Source organism: Arvicanthis niloticus, chromosome 16 (assembly GCF_011762505.2).
Source record: "Arvicanthis niloticus isolate mArvNil1 chromosome 16, mArvNil1.pat.X, whole genome shotgun sequence".
In the NCBI taxonomy this organism is placed as follows: domain Eukaryota; kingdom Metazoa; phylum Chordata; class Mammalia; order Rodentia; family Muridae; genus Arvicanthis; species Arvicanthis niloticus.
The window spans coordinates 11707512-11727110 of NC_047673.1; the positions used below are offsets into that span (position 1 = coordinate 11707512).

The following is a 19599-nucleotide window of genomic DNA, read 5'->3' on the forward strand; positions in this document are numbered from 1 at the left end:
GCAGGAAATATGATATGTGACCAAGAGTAACAGTATCTTCCTCATGCCAGTGGGAGTCAGAGATGTCTCACAGATCTCACTTACATACAGCTGTGGTCCTCATTGCTGCCTGCATGCTCTCTGTTCCATCTTCCAGAGGATGGGCAAATGAGGTTATTCACATGAAGGTTCTGAGACTATTATTCCCTGATTTAATTGTATCTCTCCCTTTCCTACTCATCAAGAGGCTCTTGGGAATCCATGCTAGAATAATGATAGGATCTCTATTATTTTTCATATATTAACTAATTGAAGGAACATTTATTTGGAAAAATAGCTTCATTTATTACTATGATTGCTTATGTGCAGGTTTAATAGAATTTGAACACAAACTTACAGGGTTAATTATCTCAATTACATGAAAGAAGAAAAAGTTAAATCTGTATTCCTGCATTCCATTTCAACAGCGAGAGAAAGAATACAAACAAAAATAAATCACAGGTAGAAAGTGTGGAGCTAAGAAAAGAAGTGAATAAAACAGAAAAAAATAGACAGGTGAGAAAATCGCAAAGCCAATGTTTGTTATAGAGCAATAAAAAATCCTGATAAACTATTAGATAGAAAGATAGAAAGAAGGGAAAAAAGGAAGTGTCAGCAGCTTCAAAAGAGACAGAGTATCAGTATTGGTTCTAAAAAACCCTGAGTATCAGCATTGGAAGTGAATAAGACTGGGTCTCAGTGTTGTTTCTAAAAGTGAATAATTACCAGCACAGATTCTACAGACCTCCAAGAGAAACTAACATAATGTCAAAATGACTTTGTCTCAACATCCTTGCAGGTGGATGCTACTTGGGTAGGTGTCTTGTAAAATATTTTTCCTAAAATTCATATTAAAAGAAATTGAATAAATATACTGAACTTAATTTTGAATGATTCTCAAAACAAAACTCTAAACATATGACTTCCTTTGTTCAATTTTACCAAAGGTAGATACAAGAACTGCAACACATGACACCCAACTGCACCTTAAATATAAGATCTAATCTATAGACATAATCTATGGATTACACTTATTATTTGTAAAAAGGAAGAAAACATCTTCATTTTAACTGATACTTATAGAGCTTTTTACACTAGTAATCATTTGTTCACAATGAAATTCTTAATGCATGGTCCTCTTGAAGAAATAAACACTATTAAGGAAAATCTAAAAAAAAAAAAAAAAAATCTGTCAAGTTCCAGTATGGAGATGAAAGATTTATCAGTACCATCAACAAGAAACATCACTATAAAATAATTAGAGTAGACATGCCATGAAACCCTCAGCATGAGTCCAATGAAGCTAAACCCAGGCCTAAGGCCTTGCTAAGTCAAATGCTGTTGAGCAAAGAACATTTAATATTATCCAGAGAGCAGAAAGTCTGCTGGGACTCTGTATGTCAAAACTGTCACTCACAGAGGTCCCAGCTAGTATCTGAGAGCCCATCTGATATGCTGCTGTCACTGGTGCTCTGTCTGATCAGTAGGACACAGGAGTAGGTAGAAACCTTTGTGGTCTGTGTCCACACTGACCACCCCTCTCAAAAGCATTACCATGGAGACAGTAAGACATGGACAGGTAACCAATGTAGCCTTACATGGCTGGGGGAAAGACCGGTGGTGTTTTGAAGGCCAAGGTATCATAGCTTATGGTCGAGATCCCCACTCTTCCCCACTGTGATGGCAACAAGAAGTGATGTTCATCTTCAGTTTCTTTATGGAGGAGGGCACATAAATGTATGTTCATGCAGAGTCAAGCCACAAGTACAAAGGAGACAAAAAAAAAAGGAGGGAAAAATGTCTGTTTTTTAAATACTACAACTGTATGCAAAATCATTCCTAAATAGGTTCCAAAAAACTACTTATATTTTTGGTTGTGAGCCTAGCATTTAATGGCTGAGCCATCTCTCCAGCCCCAAAACACTACTTACTAGAATTAATTGAATCTAACAATACCACAAGATAATCAGTTAATACAAAACCTCAAATTATAGATCACATAAAGTCATAAACCAAATAAGAAAAATTTGGAATTTTGAATTAGTACAGATTTAAAAGATCACTCATTCAAACTACAATGTTAAGATTGTGGACTTAAGGATGTTATTAAAATAATTTAGCTAAATAACTGTTATTTTGATTATTTTGAAAACCAAAAGAAAAATGTTTCACAGCAGATTATACCTAGCCAATAGTTTACAGAAAAATTTAACATTTTTAGCCACAAAGGATATACAAGTTTAAGCCACAGGAAGTGAACACTCCACTCATCACTGGTTAAAATTGAGGAAACTGAGCACAGCACATCTGCAGTGACCCCGAAACCTGCCATCCTCTCTAAAAGTGGGATGTAGAGTGGGCGAATCATGTTGAAATCAAGTCAGTTACTGCTTCACCATCTACTGTGATCCCATGTACTGCATATTCCATGACTAAATATCAATGATCATGAAGGATGACTTAAAGAAAAACTGTAGGGTGTGTCAATATGGTGAGACACATTACATACACATTGGAAATATCATTATGAAACCCATTACAATGAACAATTAATATATACTAATAAGAAGTTGCCCATGTAAGAATTGGATGCAAATGACCACAGGACTGTCATGTACAGTGGCTAAAATCAAGAACAATAATAAAACAAGTGTTTATTAAGCATCAAACAAATGTGACCTAGCCTTATGAGGTGTGAAAAGGCAAAAATAAATCAAAGTTAAGACTGCTAGTGGATGAAGCTGAGGTAAAGGGTCAGGTGTGTTATTTTACCTTTTATCGGCATAGCTGACCATGCTAGACATTCTTGCTTTTCCTTTTCTTTATCTCACCTCCTCCCTTTTCTTCTCTCCTCTCTTCTGTTGTCTTTCCTTTCCTTCCTTTTTTCTCCATCCCTCTAACCTTCCTTACTTCCTTTCTTCCTTCCCTCCATCCATCCTCCTTCCATTCCTTTCTTTGGTAGGGTATTACCATTTGAATGTTCTTGCCTGGGGCAAGTGTGGAATTACAGGTATTTACTACCACATCTGACATAACTTGACATATAATAATTCTAGACATTACAAGTCAATCTATAGAGATCATAAATGCACCAATTTCCTGGAAAGATGGTAAAGACATAGGTAGACTATAAAAGGAGCACAAAGCCCTTGTGTAAGTGAGAGAAATCTCAGTTATGGTTATGGTGATGTATCATGGTTGTATATAAAAACACATTACATTTTATTTTGCAACACATACTTTTCAATTTTTACTAATTATAGTATTAAATTGGAAAATTTAATTCAAAGGTTTATTTATCAATCTAGTTTTTAAAATGGTTATCTAGCACTTGAATAAAATTCAAGAAAGCATGCTGTGTCTTTTCGGTAATATATGTATCTGAGTTCTAATTCCTAAAAACTGAGACAATACTTTTGCAGGAAAAAAAAAAAAGCCGAATCAACCCCAGATTCTTAGATTAACTTTATCTGAAGAAAGCTGTACAGAATTCTCAAAAGAGTCTCGCCAGAAGACAAGGGACCTAGACAAATTTTCCATTTCAACACAAAATAACAAAACCCTAAAAAGGTCACATTATATAATGGCTTTTGGACTCTCCTTATTCATCTAAAAGCACCAGCATGTGGATTTGGCAGGGCTGAAGATATCCCTTAAATTCATATATTTCTACTCCACTGTGCAGAAGATTTTCCTTTGGTTTGGATATGATTTGAAAATGGGAAAATAATCCTGAAGCCACAGAGCAGCTACAAGATCTGGACTACAAGAGGTTGGCTATGATTCTGCTTGACAACTATAGGAAGCCTTTGTGTGGGGCGAGGTACCCCCCACTTACCATATGATTGGCTTCATTGTTTGTGCCACAGCAGTAAGGATTCAACATGGTCACCCTTGTCTGGTGCCAAGCAGCAATGACCCTAATATGAGTTATTTCTTGTGTACTACAAAGAAGTAGTGGGAAAAATCAGCTGAAGAAAGGGAAGGTTAGTTTGTCTCAGTCTGATAGGAAAGTTTACAATGGTGGAAAAGGCTATGACATGAGGTGTTGGGGGCATTTGGTCATTTCACATGTACTGTCAGGAAATAGAGAGAGAGATAAAGTCTGAGACACAGCTTTCTTTCTCCTTTCTGTTGGATCAGGAGCTGTAGCTCATGGGATGGTACTTTCTATATTAAGAGTGAGTCTTCTTCATTTAGTTAACTCAACCTTGAAACTCCTTCACAGACATGCCTAGAGGATTTTTTTCTGATTAATGCTAGAGCCTTTCAAATTGACTATTAATAGCAACCACCATAGCTTTAATTCTGAATTGTGCCTGTGTTAGCTTTCCCTAACTCACTCTCTCTAGTGGGATGTGATCGTGATGGAGAGTAGCAACTTTCATGAATTCACAACTGATAGGGCATTCATTGTCCGCTATTATGAAGCTTTATATTCAACTGGCTTGCTGTTTTCACTATGGAGAGTGTGGTGAAATGAGAGGCCTCACAGGGCTATTTCTGGAGAGAGATCTTCCAGATGAACAGGTCAAAATGCAGTGTTATGGGGTAAGAAACACATTGTTGAATGGACAGGGCAGGGACACGGGAAGGAAGATACACAGGCATGGGCAGCTCATAGTGACCAACCAGGTTCTCTACTTGCAAGCACTTCCCCAGTGGACTGGCTAACCTCCCTCAGTCTGAACTACTTTCAGGGTCTTAAGTTCTTTCTGTTCTCCTTTCTTTTGGGACCCACCCTTCAGACTGCTGAAACTTGGGGTCTGGAGTCAGGAACTGTAGTATATATGTACTTCATATGTAACTGGACAACAAAGGGCCATGAACACAAAGTTGAGGGACAGTAACTCAAGCATCAGTGTTCATCTATTTGAAGAAATGGTGATATTTCCTCTTCAGTCCAGAAACACATTTGTTATATTAAAAACATAAAGAACCCCTTCACCTTTCCTATGTAAGTTGCTCTCACTGCTTCAGAGAGCACTGGACTCTGATGGTACCTTTGAGTTCATGAGTATGAGCTCATGAGTTGTAAACAAAAAGAACAAATGTCCTCAGCTCTCTTCCACCTGCTTCCTGTTCCTGTCACAATTACAGAGCAGAGAGCTAACTCTACCAGACACAGAGTGTAATCAGTGGCCACAGCACACAGGAAACACATCAAGGATTTAGAAACATGTAACATTGAAAGGTGCCTAAAAGGATTCTATTCTCTTCTGGAAGCTCAAGCTTGACTTGGCTCTTGAGAATGGCCAAATGCATGCAACTTGCCTAACATTGGGTACATGAGAGAGGCTGGCACAGAAGAGTCATGGATGTGCTTTGCTTTGTTACCCTCAGCTAGTACTAGGGACTGACTGCTACAGTCCCCATATAGCACATAATAATTGGGTGTACAAAGTAGGGAATCTTTTGGGCTTTCATTTCCTATAGGCTAATTTACCACAGCCTAGCATTGTGGCACATATAATAAAATGCATCCTTTGGGTTAAACTAAATGGGTTAAACTAAAATAAATGTAGTAGAATCTTATCAAATAGATGTATTTTTAGAGAGTTATTATCTCCTGAAGGAATAAGACCAAGGTTCTCCAGCTTCAATAAGAACCACAGTGATTCCAGACTCAGTTATATTCCATGCTGGTTTGGTTGTTTTGTTTTGTTTTTCATAGCTCTCTCAGGGACCTATAAGAACTATTGTTGTGATCAGAGGAGACTCCTCTGGGGTTGAAAATTAAGATCTGGGTAGCCTTTGCCTTAAGGAGGTTGTAGAGCACCCTCATAGAAGCAGGGGAGGGAGGATGGGATAGGGGCTTTCTGGAGGGGAAAGCAGGAAAGAAGATAATATTTGAGATGTGAATAAATAAAATATCCAATAAAAAAGAAAGAAACTTAATAAAACCAACAATGTCCATAGATCAACCTTCTTCCTATGGTTTGCCTGTTTTCTTTTTATTTGCTCTCTGATTCACCCATTCATTCTAAATATGTACTATAGTCAGTCATACAATTACATGCATATAAACTGGTTATACAATATCTGGAGTTACATACTAGCCAAACAATAGTTGAATGCCCTTGTCTTATACAGTCCCCGAGCTTGGGGATTTGTGGTGGAAATAAGGTTATGAGAAAAACCCCTCTGAACTAATGCAACAGTGAGAAAGAGATCAATAGAAGGGAACCAAGAACACAGAGACAAGGAACTCGCACACTTAGATATGGCAGGGAGAGATGTCAAGCAGATCTAGAGCTGAGAAAATTCACTCAAGGAAGCTGCTCCCTCCCACCCAGATGCACTGTTTAGATCAGTGAGCCTCAGAGGAGTCCTGAAGGGTCTCCTTGGCTAAACTCTGTTCACTAATCAAGGGAAGGTTTTGGGGTCCATGTTAATTATTATTTCAGATGCTGTGACTTAAGCTAGGAAAGACTCAGCTAGCAGGAACCCGAGCTAGGCATCTGCTTCTTTGCTTAATTTTATTATATTCAGATACAGTGTGTAGCATATTTCATTGCAGAAGGAAAGGTGTGTTTATTATGGGGAAATGGTAACTTTTATATTTTAAGTTTTAAACTTAAACTTAAAATATAAAACTTGACTTAAAAGGAAACAATATCTCTGTACATATCACCCATTCTTCTGTAAATTATTTTGTAAGTAATTATTCAATGAAAACTAAAAATTTACCAGGCTCACAGTATTCTCAGCAATCAGTTACACGGGAGAAGATAGAAACTGGCTTTGCCAATCAATGTTCAAAATGAGAGAAGGAAAGAGATGAATCTTAAACAGAAAAAAAATCAATCATTCAACTAGAAATATGGTCATCCACATAAAGCTCCTTCAAAATCCTGGAAATCCATTTATAGCCCTTATTTCTTATTAATATGGATAGCTTCCCAGTAAGCTATTTTAACAAACTATTTTTACAGATTCCCCCACCTTGAAGAATAAAAGTCAATTAATGCCATTCTGACTTTTTGACATGTTCTCTTCTTTTTTTCCCCCAGAAACCAAGGTCTAAAAGTATGATAATTTTATTGCCTTTTGAAAGAGAACGTAAAAATGATGTGTGAAGAGCGTTTATTATGCCTAAAGCTGAGGACAACCCACTTCCTTGTATGTGAGAGCTTAGATTCACACCTCCACTCAGTTCTACCTTGGACTAGCTCAGCTCATGGTATCCCTTTCCAATACTGCCAGCACAGGTTCTGGCCTTGCCTGGTTCTAGCTTACCTCCTTCAGCCCTGGTTTCTGAATGAGAAAATAGTGTAACTACATTTAGGTAGATGATCATTCCTACAGTCACAGACAGTACTGTCATTCACAGCTTGTACTCAATACTTTTTGACGCTTTACGGCAGATAATCTTACGCCACATGAGGGGTGTCCTACATGCTGTAGGTAATTTATCGGCATGGATGATTTGTACCTAACAGATGCCAGGAAACTCTTCCACCAAACTACAACAGCCAGAAATGTCTTGGACTTCACTGCATCTCTCTTGGGGGCATATGTAGAGAAGAAATGCAAGAGGGAGGGAAGAAGAAAGCAGAGAGGAAAGGAGTGGGAGGAAGGGTAGATGCAATGTGGTTTCTGTAACTCCAAGACCATCTTATGCTACATAATGCCATACTGCCTCAAAAAATGAATACATAAATATATGCACATTCAGCTTGGTTCCAAACCAAAATTACTGAGCGAAAGTGTGACAAGAATATTATAGACATTTATGTCTATGTCCAAATGTCATACTTAGATATCTAACAGTTGACTTTGTTCTACCCCATACAACCAGATATGGCCATTATTTCCCAGTTTGATGTCATGCTTGGGACTGAATTCAGGGCCTCATATAATTATATATATATATATATATATATATATATATATATATATATATATATATATATATGGTAAAGAACACAGAACACTTTGGCAACTGAGTTTTATATTGAGCAATAATTAGGTGACCATGTGCTGAGGGATAAGAAACTTGGAACTGAAAGACAACAGGCCTGCCACTCTGGGCTCCTTCACCTTGCAATCTGGTGATATTCAGATCATCCTCTTCAGTTCCTGACCTTGTGACTGACCAAGACTGACAGGTGTCAGGCAGGGTCTGCATCTGGGGTTAGAATGAGAACAGCATCTCTGAACAGCATCCACAACAGTTCAACCCGTGGCTACCCAAGCCTTAATCAAGGTATGTGTCACCATTTCAGCTAAAAATAGCATGATCCTTTGATTTTTATCTGGCCATTGATCCACAAATTGTCCCCTTGAGACCTCATAGTGACAGTGGGAGCAGGAAGACAGAATTTCAGCCAAGCTGTATTTCCAATCTAATGTCCTTATTGTGCAGCTGAACCCTTCCCAGGCCTCTGAACTGTCATACTGTCACACTACCATCTGCAGAGTTAGCACTAGCAGAGTTCTCAGCGATTAACCTAATCAAAGATGCCACCCCAGGTTTGAATAATAAGAAAACCTGTGATATTTTAACAATGCAAATGCAAGATTTCCTGTCCCCAATACTCCAACACTCACATTCCGTTCCCATTACTATGATCATTGCAGAAAATCAGGGATGATCTATGAGCTCGGGGGGGGGGGGGGAGGGCAAAGTAGTATAAACGCTGTAGCTGCTTCCCTTGGTCTCCAAGCCCATGGTGAACAGAAACCAATGTGTCCATTCTCCCCTACTTTGGGCTTTAGTTTTCCTTCTGTTTTACTTTTGAGAGTTGGATGGATTTCTTTCTGTCCCACCTCTGATATAACTATGGAATTATTTGTGAAAATTGATGAGACCGTCAGTGGTTTTTAGATTTGGGACAAACAAATACTCTTTCAAAGTCAGAGAGCCCATTTTATGTGCTAGTCACCATGGGGGACATTGCCCCTGGACACATAAAGAAAATGCTATCCACTTATGTTTCTGTTACTTGAACATAAACCAAAGTCAATAGCCCTAATCATGTTCATTGTGGGGGCAGACTCACTCAACAAGGATTCAAGGAATACTTACAGGCTGACACTACTCAACACAGGAGCAGGCTACTAACTTCACCTGGCTGTGGTTCAGGGATATATATTACATTTTGGAAATGAAATAATAATAATAAAACTACTAAGCAGGCACACCTATCAGAAGTATGCTTGTGGGTCAGACATCAGAGGACAGCTGTAGGAACCATTGCATGTTGGTAGCCCAAAGTTTTAGCCATGTTTTAAGATACATTTTAAATGCAGTAAAATATGTATTCCTGGGTTGTTGTCAAACTACAGAGCAACCAATAACTCTAAACTGAAAACCCTATGTTTTCTTAATTGAAGAATAGGTATGTACTTAAAATTTATCCAGAAAAAAAAAAATCCCTTGTTATGAGAATGAAAACAAGTTTCTTTTTTCTTTAAAACCAGGTACTCAAATTGCTTGGCAAAGTTTTTGTCAGTGCATATTTGAAGTGATCACAAACAACCTTTGTGCTGCAAGCAGTATTGGGCAGCTCTCAGAAACTACTCTCCTCATGGTTGAGGGAGTCAGAAACACCACACCAATCCTGTCCTCAGGTGTCCTTCCTGAGTATCCATTTGCTTTAAGTGCTATTGGCAAATTGTCTTTGAGAGAAAAACCTGTGATGTAAAGGAGAAAGAATAACATAGATTTCAGTACTGCCCTCCCCAGCTAGAGGATGGTATTAATTACAAGGTTATCTCAGCCATCAACCATGCCTGAATAGTGAGAGAGTATTCCTCTTTCCATCGATTTCTCTGACAACACTCACAGTCCCATTACCTGCACGCCATGAGGCATGTGGGTAGCAATGAGCAATACCAGGGTAGGATAACTTTTGAATGTTTATCTAGCTTGTGTTAGAAGAGACTCCAAAGGTATTCCTACATTCCTAACCTTGGGCTGCACAGAGGCCTCTAGATGTAAAGCAGAAGGCAGGATTCAGACACGCAGTGTTGAGATAGAGGCAGCACTCAGCCTTCAGAATACAGTCAGGTGGAAATGTGACTACTGAGCAGTTTCAGCTCCAGTGAAACATGAAGAGGCCCTATAACTGGAGGGCCCAGTCCTCCTCCTCCTCCTCCTCCTCCTCCTCCTCCTCCTCCTCCTCCTCCTCCTCCTCCTCTTCCTCCTCCTCCTCTTCCTCTTCTTCCTCTTCCTTTTCTCTTCCTCCTCCTCCTCTTCTTCTTCTTCCTCTTCCTTTTCTCTTCCTCCTTCTCCTCTTCCTCTTCCTCCTTCTCCTGTTCTTACTCCTCCTCCTTCTTCTTTCCTTCTCTCTGGTTTCCCACTATAAATACTGCTGAGCAGAAGCAGTATGGCAACATTGCATATCACCTCACAAATAATTATGCAGATCCCTGCACATAAACATCTATCTGTGTACCACTCAATGGAGCCACATTGTAAAATGCAAGGAACCTAATTGTTTTAATATTAGTATTCCATCACCACTCCTATTTCAACAGTAAGCAGGGGAAGAAAAGTATTCTTGACTTTATTAACATAAAATGATATCAATAGCACACAAGAACCCAAGAGGGTAACAAAATGTTGAAAATCATGAGGCATCAATCAAATTAACATGTGAAACAGAGTTCTTATATGTGAAACAGAGTTTCTATATGTGAAAGAAATATAGAAAAATATTAATAGAAAAGAAGAACTATTTCTGAGAACATACTTAGTAGGCATTTTCTTAGAAGGGGAAAGAATTAATTTTCCCACAGTTATATGTGTTGATATTGGAATGATCAACATCCCACAATTTCTCTCCTTTGCTCTGTAGTTATTGCTCTAACTCTGTTTTCCAACTACTAATAGGCTCAACCCTTGCACGTTAAAGAAAAATGAATAGCTAATATTCAGGAGAATAATTAATACCCAGTGAATCGGCGCCATTTAAGTAGATACAGTGCCCACATTCACAGTGACAGGACAGACCATCCATTCTAAGCAAGAGAAAGAAAAATTGACTTAACTCATAAAGAAATAGGGATAGTCACTGCATGATCCATGATGGCATTTAAAAAGTGTTTTCTAAAGGCAGACAGCTGATATCCCCAATTGCTGATATTATATCTGAATCAGCATACAAATAAAATATATTTGAAGGTAATTCTGTAGAACATATTAATGGTGTATTTTGTAATGATGTAAATCTCTTAACTATATACACAGATAATTTCCAGTGAGAGTTGCTTGCCTTCCACAAAGACTTGGATAAGTTTTCTAAGATGGATGTGTATCTCTGCTGTCCATAACAGTAATACCATTTTCTTGACTTCAGCATCCTTATTCCTTCTGCTTACTGTCAACTGTGCTATTAAAAACCCAGTTATTAAATACAATATAATTACAGGAAAATGAGAAACCAAGAGTATAAAGGTTCTGTTAGCCTTACATGTGCATATTACTCTGTTGAGTAGGGCTGCAAGTACATCTGGGAGGTAGAGTCCTTACCTAGCATTTAAGAGGGCCTACAATTGATCACAGCACAGCAATAAAAATCATGCAATGCACATTTTCTAAATTTAGATAAGAAAATCTGATTCTTCCAAAGGAATATCATCTTTACTTTACAAATTAAAAATTAATTGTATGATATCTAGTTTGACTAATGCGAAAATATAATATGAAAACCCTGCCAGTAAATTTGTTTTTTGTTGTAGTAGAAATCACAGATGAAAAGGCTATGATCATAATAAGTAGAAATGACGACTGTCTCACCCAAGATTTTCCAGAATTCAGTGTTGCTGAGAGTCCTTCTTGACCTTGCCCTCTCAGGGTGAAGCAGTTGCTTTACTTCTCTCTCAGTTGAACTTTGCACTTAATTTCTATTTTGTTTTTCTTTGAAAAACACAATTGCTTAAAAACTGAAGTCTATTGTAACTTTATTTTAATTGCCTTGACAATATCTCTGAGTAGATCTTAAGCACTTTAAAACTTTGTTCAATAATAGGTTTGCAAGTTAGAAATAAACAGTCATCATATGACATTGGCCCTTGTGTTTCTTTATATTAGAATATGTTTCTGTTAAATATGTATGAATATCACTTTTAATAATATTTCAGAATGGAGAAAACCAAACATACCACTACTCTGTGACAGGAAAACTTGGTACTTTACCTCACTTTCAAGTTCCCTTGCTGGGGCTGTCCATCATAGACGGATAAGATGTCAAAGTCCTCTTCTAGGGCAAAGGTGTGGAAGGATAGCTGGATCCGGTTGCGCTCCCCAGTGATAATGATCCAGGTGCAATTGGCATAGTTGGGGTATCCATGAGGAAAGCCAGGACTTTCAATGGTGCCATTGGGTCCCTGTACCAGGCCACCACAGTTCTGACCTGGGTAGAAAAACAGAAAATAACATGTTATTTTACTCATCACCAAGCTACAGTTTTAAGAATGCCCCTGACATTTTGATCAAAATCTTTAATGGTATATTATAGGGGTCTTGTACATGAATATTAAACAGATATTTTCATCAGTGTTCAAGGATAGCAGGAGAATAACAGAAGATCAAATTGAAGAGAATCATAGAGCCATATTTGTAAACTCATACTAAAAGTTTAGCTTCAATTTTCTACAACACAGGAAAAAATTTTCCATGAACGATCTGCACAAAATACTGTCTCTCTGTCCATCAGTTCTTTGTTAGAGACTTGGAGTTGCAGACAAAATCAATATTATTAATGTAACTGTAATGCACACAGGTTCAATACAACTAAATTATTTCAACACGTGGTAACACTGATAGGAAGCACCATGGTTAGCTTCCAAGAATGGATTTGAGCCTATTCTGTGTTAATAGAAGTGCTGTGATACAAAAGGATATAAGATCATAGAGTTTTGCTGCTAAAAATAGAAGTTATTAAAAAATACAGTTTAAATGACACTTGAAAAAATAGTAACATAGCACAGAGTAGAACACAAGGATATCTTCACTAACAGTATCCCCCTTTCACAGGTAGACTACCCTGTATAGATGAAAGAAAATATTGTATCAGAGTGGTGGAATAACTAAAGAAAATCCTTGGGATTGTAACTGTGCAGAAAACACCTATAGCTCCCAAGTTGATACCTAGACCTTCCTACTTTCATAGGCCTTGTATTCAACATCAACCCAGGACAGAGCAACAATGATTGAGAAACATAAGAGGAATATGGTGATGAGAACATGTTTATAGAAAGTAGGAAAGTCATGGGAGAAGTGTAAGTTTTGCTTAATAATAAGTAGGAATATCCTTAGTAACTAGAGAAAATATATACATCAATCTTAAATTTATGTAAAACCAAACTAAAATATAGCTATATTTATTCACAAAGACAGAGACAGATAGGCCCCTTATGAGAACATCCCAGGCTACACAGACACTGTCTCAACAAGTGACAATAAATATATATCCTTGTAGAGAACTATATTTGGACCGCATAAAGTCTTGTTTTGATTTAGCAACATAAATATGGTTATATGTGCAATGGTAATGGAGATATTGTACATATTTGATAGAGGTTCAAATGGAGCAGACCTGAATAGAACAGGGTCTGCTAGGTTAGATCAGTCTGTACTTATGATGACTTTAAACTTCTAGACAAAAGGACAAAAGTTGGAAGACAAACTTTGTGTCTGTGTCAACAGTTAAGAAGAAAAGGCTTCAAATTTCATCTAAAATAATAAGGAACAGACTTGACTGGAGAAGAATCCCTGAAAACCTTGGCTAAAGAAAGAAAGGAGAAAAATCAAAAGGACCAAAGAAACAGGTGATGTATTTGCTGATTCATATAATTGTGAACAGCTCAGAAACATTAAAATTTCTCCAGCCAAAACTTCATGTATGCATGACAAATAAACTTGTTGACTAAAGAATTCTCATAACTTATAATTGTATGCTGTCCTTTTATATGGAATGAATAGAGTTTTGCTATATGACTAAAATAACTTCAAAAGAACACAGTTATCTCTCATCTGTTCAAACAAAGAGAAGAAAATCATCTTTAACTGATCTGTCTCTATTCCATACATTGTGTTAATACAGAAATATATATTACATCTAAATTCTTTATGTTCACAGGAAAAATAACCAAGAATGCAGCCCTGATACGATGCACTCTCAAGGATGCTAAAATGCTGGAAATAACTGTTCCAGCTTCCTGTCTGATCCTACTTAGACTACATCAATTCTGTTTCATATAGACTTGCTTCTAAGACAATGTCAAAATACCTCATTTGGTCTAGCTTTACAGACTGTTCCAATGAGGACTGCAGTTAAACTCTTAACTTTGTCAGCATACAGAAACTGGACCACAAATCTTATAACTATCTTTCATAAGATCAACCATTTTCCTAATTTTATTGAGTCGACCAAAAGGAAGACTGTGTCCAAAATAAGCAGAAAGCAATTATAAGAGAACTCCACCTCATTCCCAAGAGGGAATTAAATAGATATCAATTTTTGTCATATTTTAAAAGGGGATGGTTCCAAATAGTTATGAACATCATCAGGGAGAAGAGTAGAAAGATTAAATTCAGGGATTTCTTTTTCTCTTTCCATTATTTTTCTCTATCCTTCTTTTGTTCTTTGGTAAGGAGAAGGGTGTCAAAAAGAAAGGGGAAAATAAAGGAATATATTATTGAATCTACTTTTCAACATAGATCTATTGCTATTCTCAAATAAGTTTTTTGTTTATGTTGCTATGAATTATTATATATCGATAAAATGTAATGTTATTTTGATACACATAATGTATTATGTTTTCAAAGTTTATTTTAAGTATTGTACTTATATAATTCCTAAAATTGCAATATAAAGTTCTAGTCTTTTGGAAAGCTGCTATTACAAACAGAAATGGTAAAAGTGCAAGGTGTGGACTGTTAGAAATGCTTAAAAATGCAAGTTAATAGTCAGGCAATTAAATCCATAGTCATATTAAATACTAGTTTACTTCATTACAATAAATTGTTTTAAAGGTTATTCAAATATTCACTAACTAAAACTTAACAACATTTGACAATTCAGATATACTATAAATAGATACTTGATCTTCAAAACCTCAGAGATCCACAGAATATGGCATTTAAAGATGTTTCATTATTAAGAGATTTTTTTTTTGTCTGTGAGGCGGGCCTGTTTCTGTTAGTACCTCCTTTCCACTTCAAAGAAGATGATGGGCATCAAAATTCTCCATATGGAGTTGCTTCATAAATAGCAAGCTAGCCACTGGGCAAAGAAAATACACATGCTTCAACTACAGACAAAATGATGATATCCAGAAAGGACAAATGGACTCAGAGGGAATAGGAGAGTGGAATAGACTATTAAGCACCACTAAGACAATGTAAGCAAGCCCTTCATTATTCCTACTTTATAAAAGGTCTGGTATATATAATGGGCCAGAAAGGCTGAAGATCAATGCTCCAGTGTTATAAAGACAATTCTGGGATACTGTTCAGATAGACAAATATGTCTCTCTTTTATATAATCCTGGAAGCTACTTGTCTGTACTTCCTATTTACTTAGGTAATAATTATTTCTTCTCAAGTCTCTGATGGGGTTGAACACTAGATAGTTCTAGTCTCAAAATTAAGCTTAAACTGTTTAGAATTTAAGAAAATATTTTTTAGGACTAAGAGGATGTTTTTAGGATAGGAATACAAGTTGTGATAGAAAATGACTTAGCTACAAATTTCTAATTCACGAAGATAGGACAGAAAATAAAATACTACCTCTAAATCACCAAACACTTTTGGAATATACATTATAATGTAAGCCATATCTGATAGCCTTCATTATCATTATTATTGTATTTAGTTTATATTTGAAAGAAAAGCAAAGTGCAGAAAAAGTACCTTATGTAATATATATATATATATATATATATATATATATATATATATATTACCTGTGTATTTAAAAAAAGCTGTGACATATAGGAAAGGGTAGAATAGAATAGAAGGTGGGATATCTATGCAGCAGAAACCATTTTGGGATAGTGCCAGGCAAGAACAATTTCCCCAGGAACATGTGACAAGATTGACGCATGGTACCTGAGCACAGGTAACAAGACACATGTCAATCTAGATTAAAATATTGGGCTATTTTAAGTTATAATCTAGTCAATGAAGAATGAAGCTATATAGCCAAGATGTTTGTAAGTATATTTTTAGTCTGAGTCTTATGTTGGGAAACATGGGGGTGGGAGGATGAAGGAGACCTAACTTCTACAGAGAAGAGCAGAAAATAGGCTGAGGGACTGGGACTGGTTCCCCTTTGCCTCTGTTTCCCGAGAGAGAGAGAGAGAGAGAGAGAGAGAGAGAGAGAGAGAGAGAGAGAGAGAGAGAGAGAGAGAGAGAGAAAGAGAGAGAGAAAGAATTTTTATGTATATGTCTCTTATGTGTATGCAAGTCCTCAGGGACTCTCTTAATAGACTCATATTTTCTGACCTAGTTCCACACACCAGTCCTTTAGAATGAGTTGGAGGATCAGGCTTTCTCTGAGGACACTCTGCCATACAGATCAATTCTGGAAGACTAGTAATAACATCATGTACAATCTGCTGATTCCCCTTTTCATTAGGCATCCTTTTACTTTCTTTCATTTCCCTTCTTTTTTCTTCTCTTCCCTTCCCTTCCTTTCCTTTCTTTTCATTCTCTTCCTTTCCCTTCCTTTCCTTTTCTTTAGTTTCCTTTTTCCCAGCCTCACTAATAACCCTTTCTACTGCTCTGTCCTTCATCCTCTTGGCTCAAAGACCTCCCTCTGAGATCCCCCTTCTATGTCCCTCTGCATATCCCTCTACCATCCTAGAATCACCTTCAGTGCAAAACCCCTTAGTCCACATGTGATTATAGTTTTTTGTCTATCTAGTTATCTCTAACCATCTGCCTGTCCGGAAAAACCTAAAAGTCACAGGAATCAATGTAAAGAAGTGGTGTCATGTCACTAAGGTATGGAAAGGCCAACTTTTCTGTCAGCCTCACTTCTCTGAGTCCCTTTCTGCTGTAACTATTACCAACATGGACAGGAATAAGACATTCCTTTTAACTTAATTTTAGTATCTAATTGGTTTGAAGACATCCATGGAATGATTTCTATATTATTTGCAGTCTTTTCTTCCCTCTCAGTTGGACAATTTCCCATCATTACATTGTGCATTCTTAAATATTTTGACACTACGACTGTGGCAGAAGTTTCCAAAAAACCCTAAACTTGCTATGATTAATGCATGTGGTATAAGTACTAGCATATAAGTATTATCCAAGATATTTTTGTTGTATTACAAACAGAATTATTTCTAACTACATTTCAGTCTTAAAGAAATCACCATAGTAGGTTTTAGAGAGCTCAAATATTTCATGGTACTATCATCAAATGATTGTGGGAGCTTGCTCAATCTTAATAAAATACATTTAATGAAAGGGATTTATGAGTTTAAAAACTAAAGAACTAATAAGAAGCCCATTTTCCAATAAATTTAAACCAAACAATAGTTCTCTAACAACTGGATATTAAAGCTGTGGGGATTTGAAATGGCTTTAAAAGAAACAGCTTTCCTGGTTTATCTAGCAATTCTTGCTTCATGGGAAATAATGAAAAAGTGAATGCTTGATTATAAATAGGAGAAATGAAAAGAAAAGAAACTAACAGAAAATGTTAGCTGAAAAGTGGTCAGTGTTTGATACCCAACATGTGGCACTAGGTCACCCGACATAAAGAGTTCCCAGGAGAGCACTTTCAGGCAACCTTCAAGGCATCTATTAGGATGATGCATTTTGCAGGACACATCTTGTTTTATCAGTACACAAACTTTCCCACAGGCTCTGACATAAACTTCCAAAACTCCTCAAGAGTTCTCAACAAAGAGAGTACTATCCCTTGCTGTACTTTGTAGTCAATGAAGAGGTTTTTAATGCCCCCCTGCCAAAGATGGACACTAGATTAGTAATGAAGGCAGAGATTGTCCAGGGAGAGCTTGAGAAAGAATAACTAGAGATTGTATAATCTTCACTTTCACATCTAAATGAAATGTTGCAGTCATTAAAATGGGATTTGATTGATTCTAGCTAAGCTGACAGAAGAGAAGAAAAATTCCAACACCCACCCAATTGCCAATTTGAGACTGAAAACAAAGCCAATGCTTATCACTGGTAACAGGATGGGTAACAGTCATCACTGGAAAGAGAGTGGATTTTTCAACTTGATGTCCAACAGGGAAAATAAATATTGATTCCAGTCTTATACAATATATAAATTCAATTCCAGATGGATTGGAAACCTAAACATAAAACAACAATCTTTCCAAGAAACAATGTAAAAAATAAATCTTTTTAGCTCTGTGTAGTTTTAATCTAAAACACAGAAAAGTAACCATCATAAAAACTATCAGAAAGGATAGCCATAAAAAGCAAGATTCTTGAAGTCCATATTTGCAATGACTTATACATGAATAAAGACATAGATAGAACTCACCTACAGGTTTGTAAGAAAGGGGCAACATAATAGAAATACAACCCATTTCCAGATTATGCTTTCTAAGGATAGAGACAATGTGATCAGCCTCATGTATCTAGGTTCATAGCATTCTTGACATGGTACAGTATATCTCTGTAAACAATGAGCCTACATAAGTCCTTAACCCTGTTCCTCCCTTCTGCAGATTGCTATTGTAGCCTCCCCACTTCTTCCTGCATTGTTTCAGTCAGTTATTGCCTTCTATATGGAAAGAGTTAAACAGAGACCGTGGTTCCAAATACAGAGCACTTTTTTTGTAACTCTGAGTATGTGTGCTGTAATTCTTGGGTTCTGGTTTATGGGATAACAGGGAAGCATTTCGATCTCCAAGTTAGAGAAAACAGAATATAGCAAAAAAGAGCTTCACCAGAAGTTTCAGTGCTATCTAGAAACACCAGAATGCAGATAGTGTGGAGGGGAGGTTCATTGGGTTTGTAGGCATGGGGGCACACATGTTATGGGAAAAAAGAATCTCCAGGAAACTGGCTTAGCATTCCATTTTATTAGACAATCTGGCTGTATTTTGCATATGTCTTGAGAAATTGAGACTGAATTATGACGTAATGGAGTAAATCGTGTAGAAAAAGAATTTCAAGTTACTGGAGCATTTGAATGGTTATTACTATCTGATCTTAGGTTTACAGTGAAACAGAGCAGTAAATAGAAAGCAAAAGAAAAAAGAAGTTTGGTTTGGTAGGAAAGGATATAAGTGAGTTTAAAATTGAAGATAAAGAAGATGCAGACAAAGTACCTGTCAGGCAACCAAATAGGAAGTTAAGAATTCACATCAGAGCAGTTGGAAAAGTACTCTGAGTATATGCGCTCACTCTCAAGGGCTCCAGCTCATAAAAAGGCCAATGCATTTTGAAGGAGAGATGGGACTCAGAGTGTTATCAAGCTGATTATCCTTTTGTAACTGCCATCTATGGAAGGGGTTCCCTAGTTTCAGACCCCACAGGTCCGTACAGCCCCTGACAAGCTATCGAAACTGTGGTTTAGGTGAGGTGAGCTACTTCTTGAGCTGGGCACATAATTTACATGATACTTGTTTTGTAAG

General features: G+C 37.0%; 1 protein-coding gene across 2 annotated transcripts in view; it reads right to left on the reverse strand.

The window, feature by feature from the left end:
* The window catches only part of Csmd1 (CUB and Sushi multiple domains 1), a 1522453-nt gene that overhangs the window by 1208062 nt on the left and 294792 nt on the right, over positions 1-19599 (reverse strand). For both annotated transcript variants that reach the window (XM_076913874.1, XM_034520246.2), the window contains exon 2: positions 12164-12380. In XM_076913874.1, coding sequence (XP_076769989.1) covers positions 12164-12380 — 217 coding nt within the window. The remainder of the gene's footprint in view (positions 1-12163; positions 12381-19599) is intronic.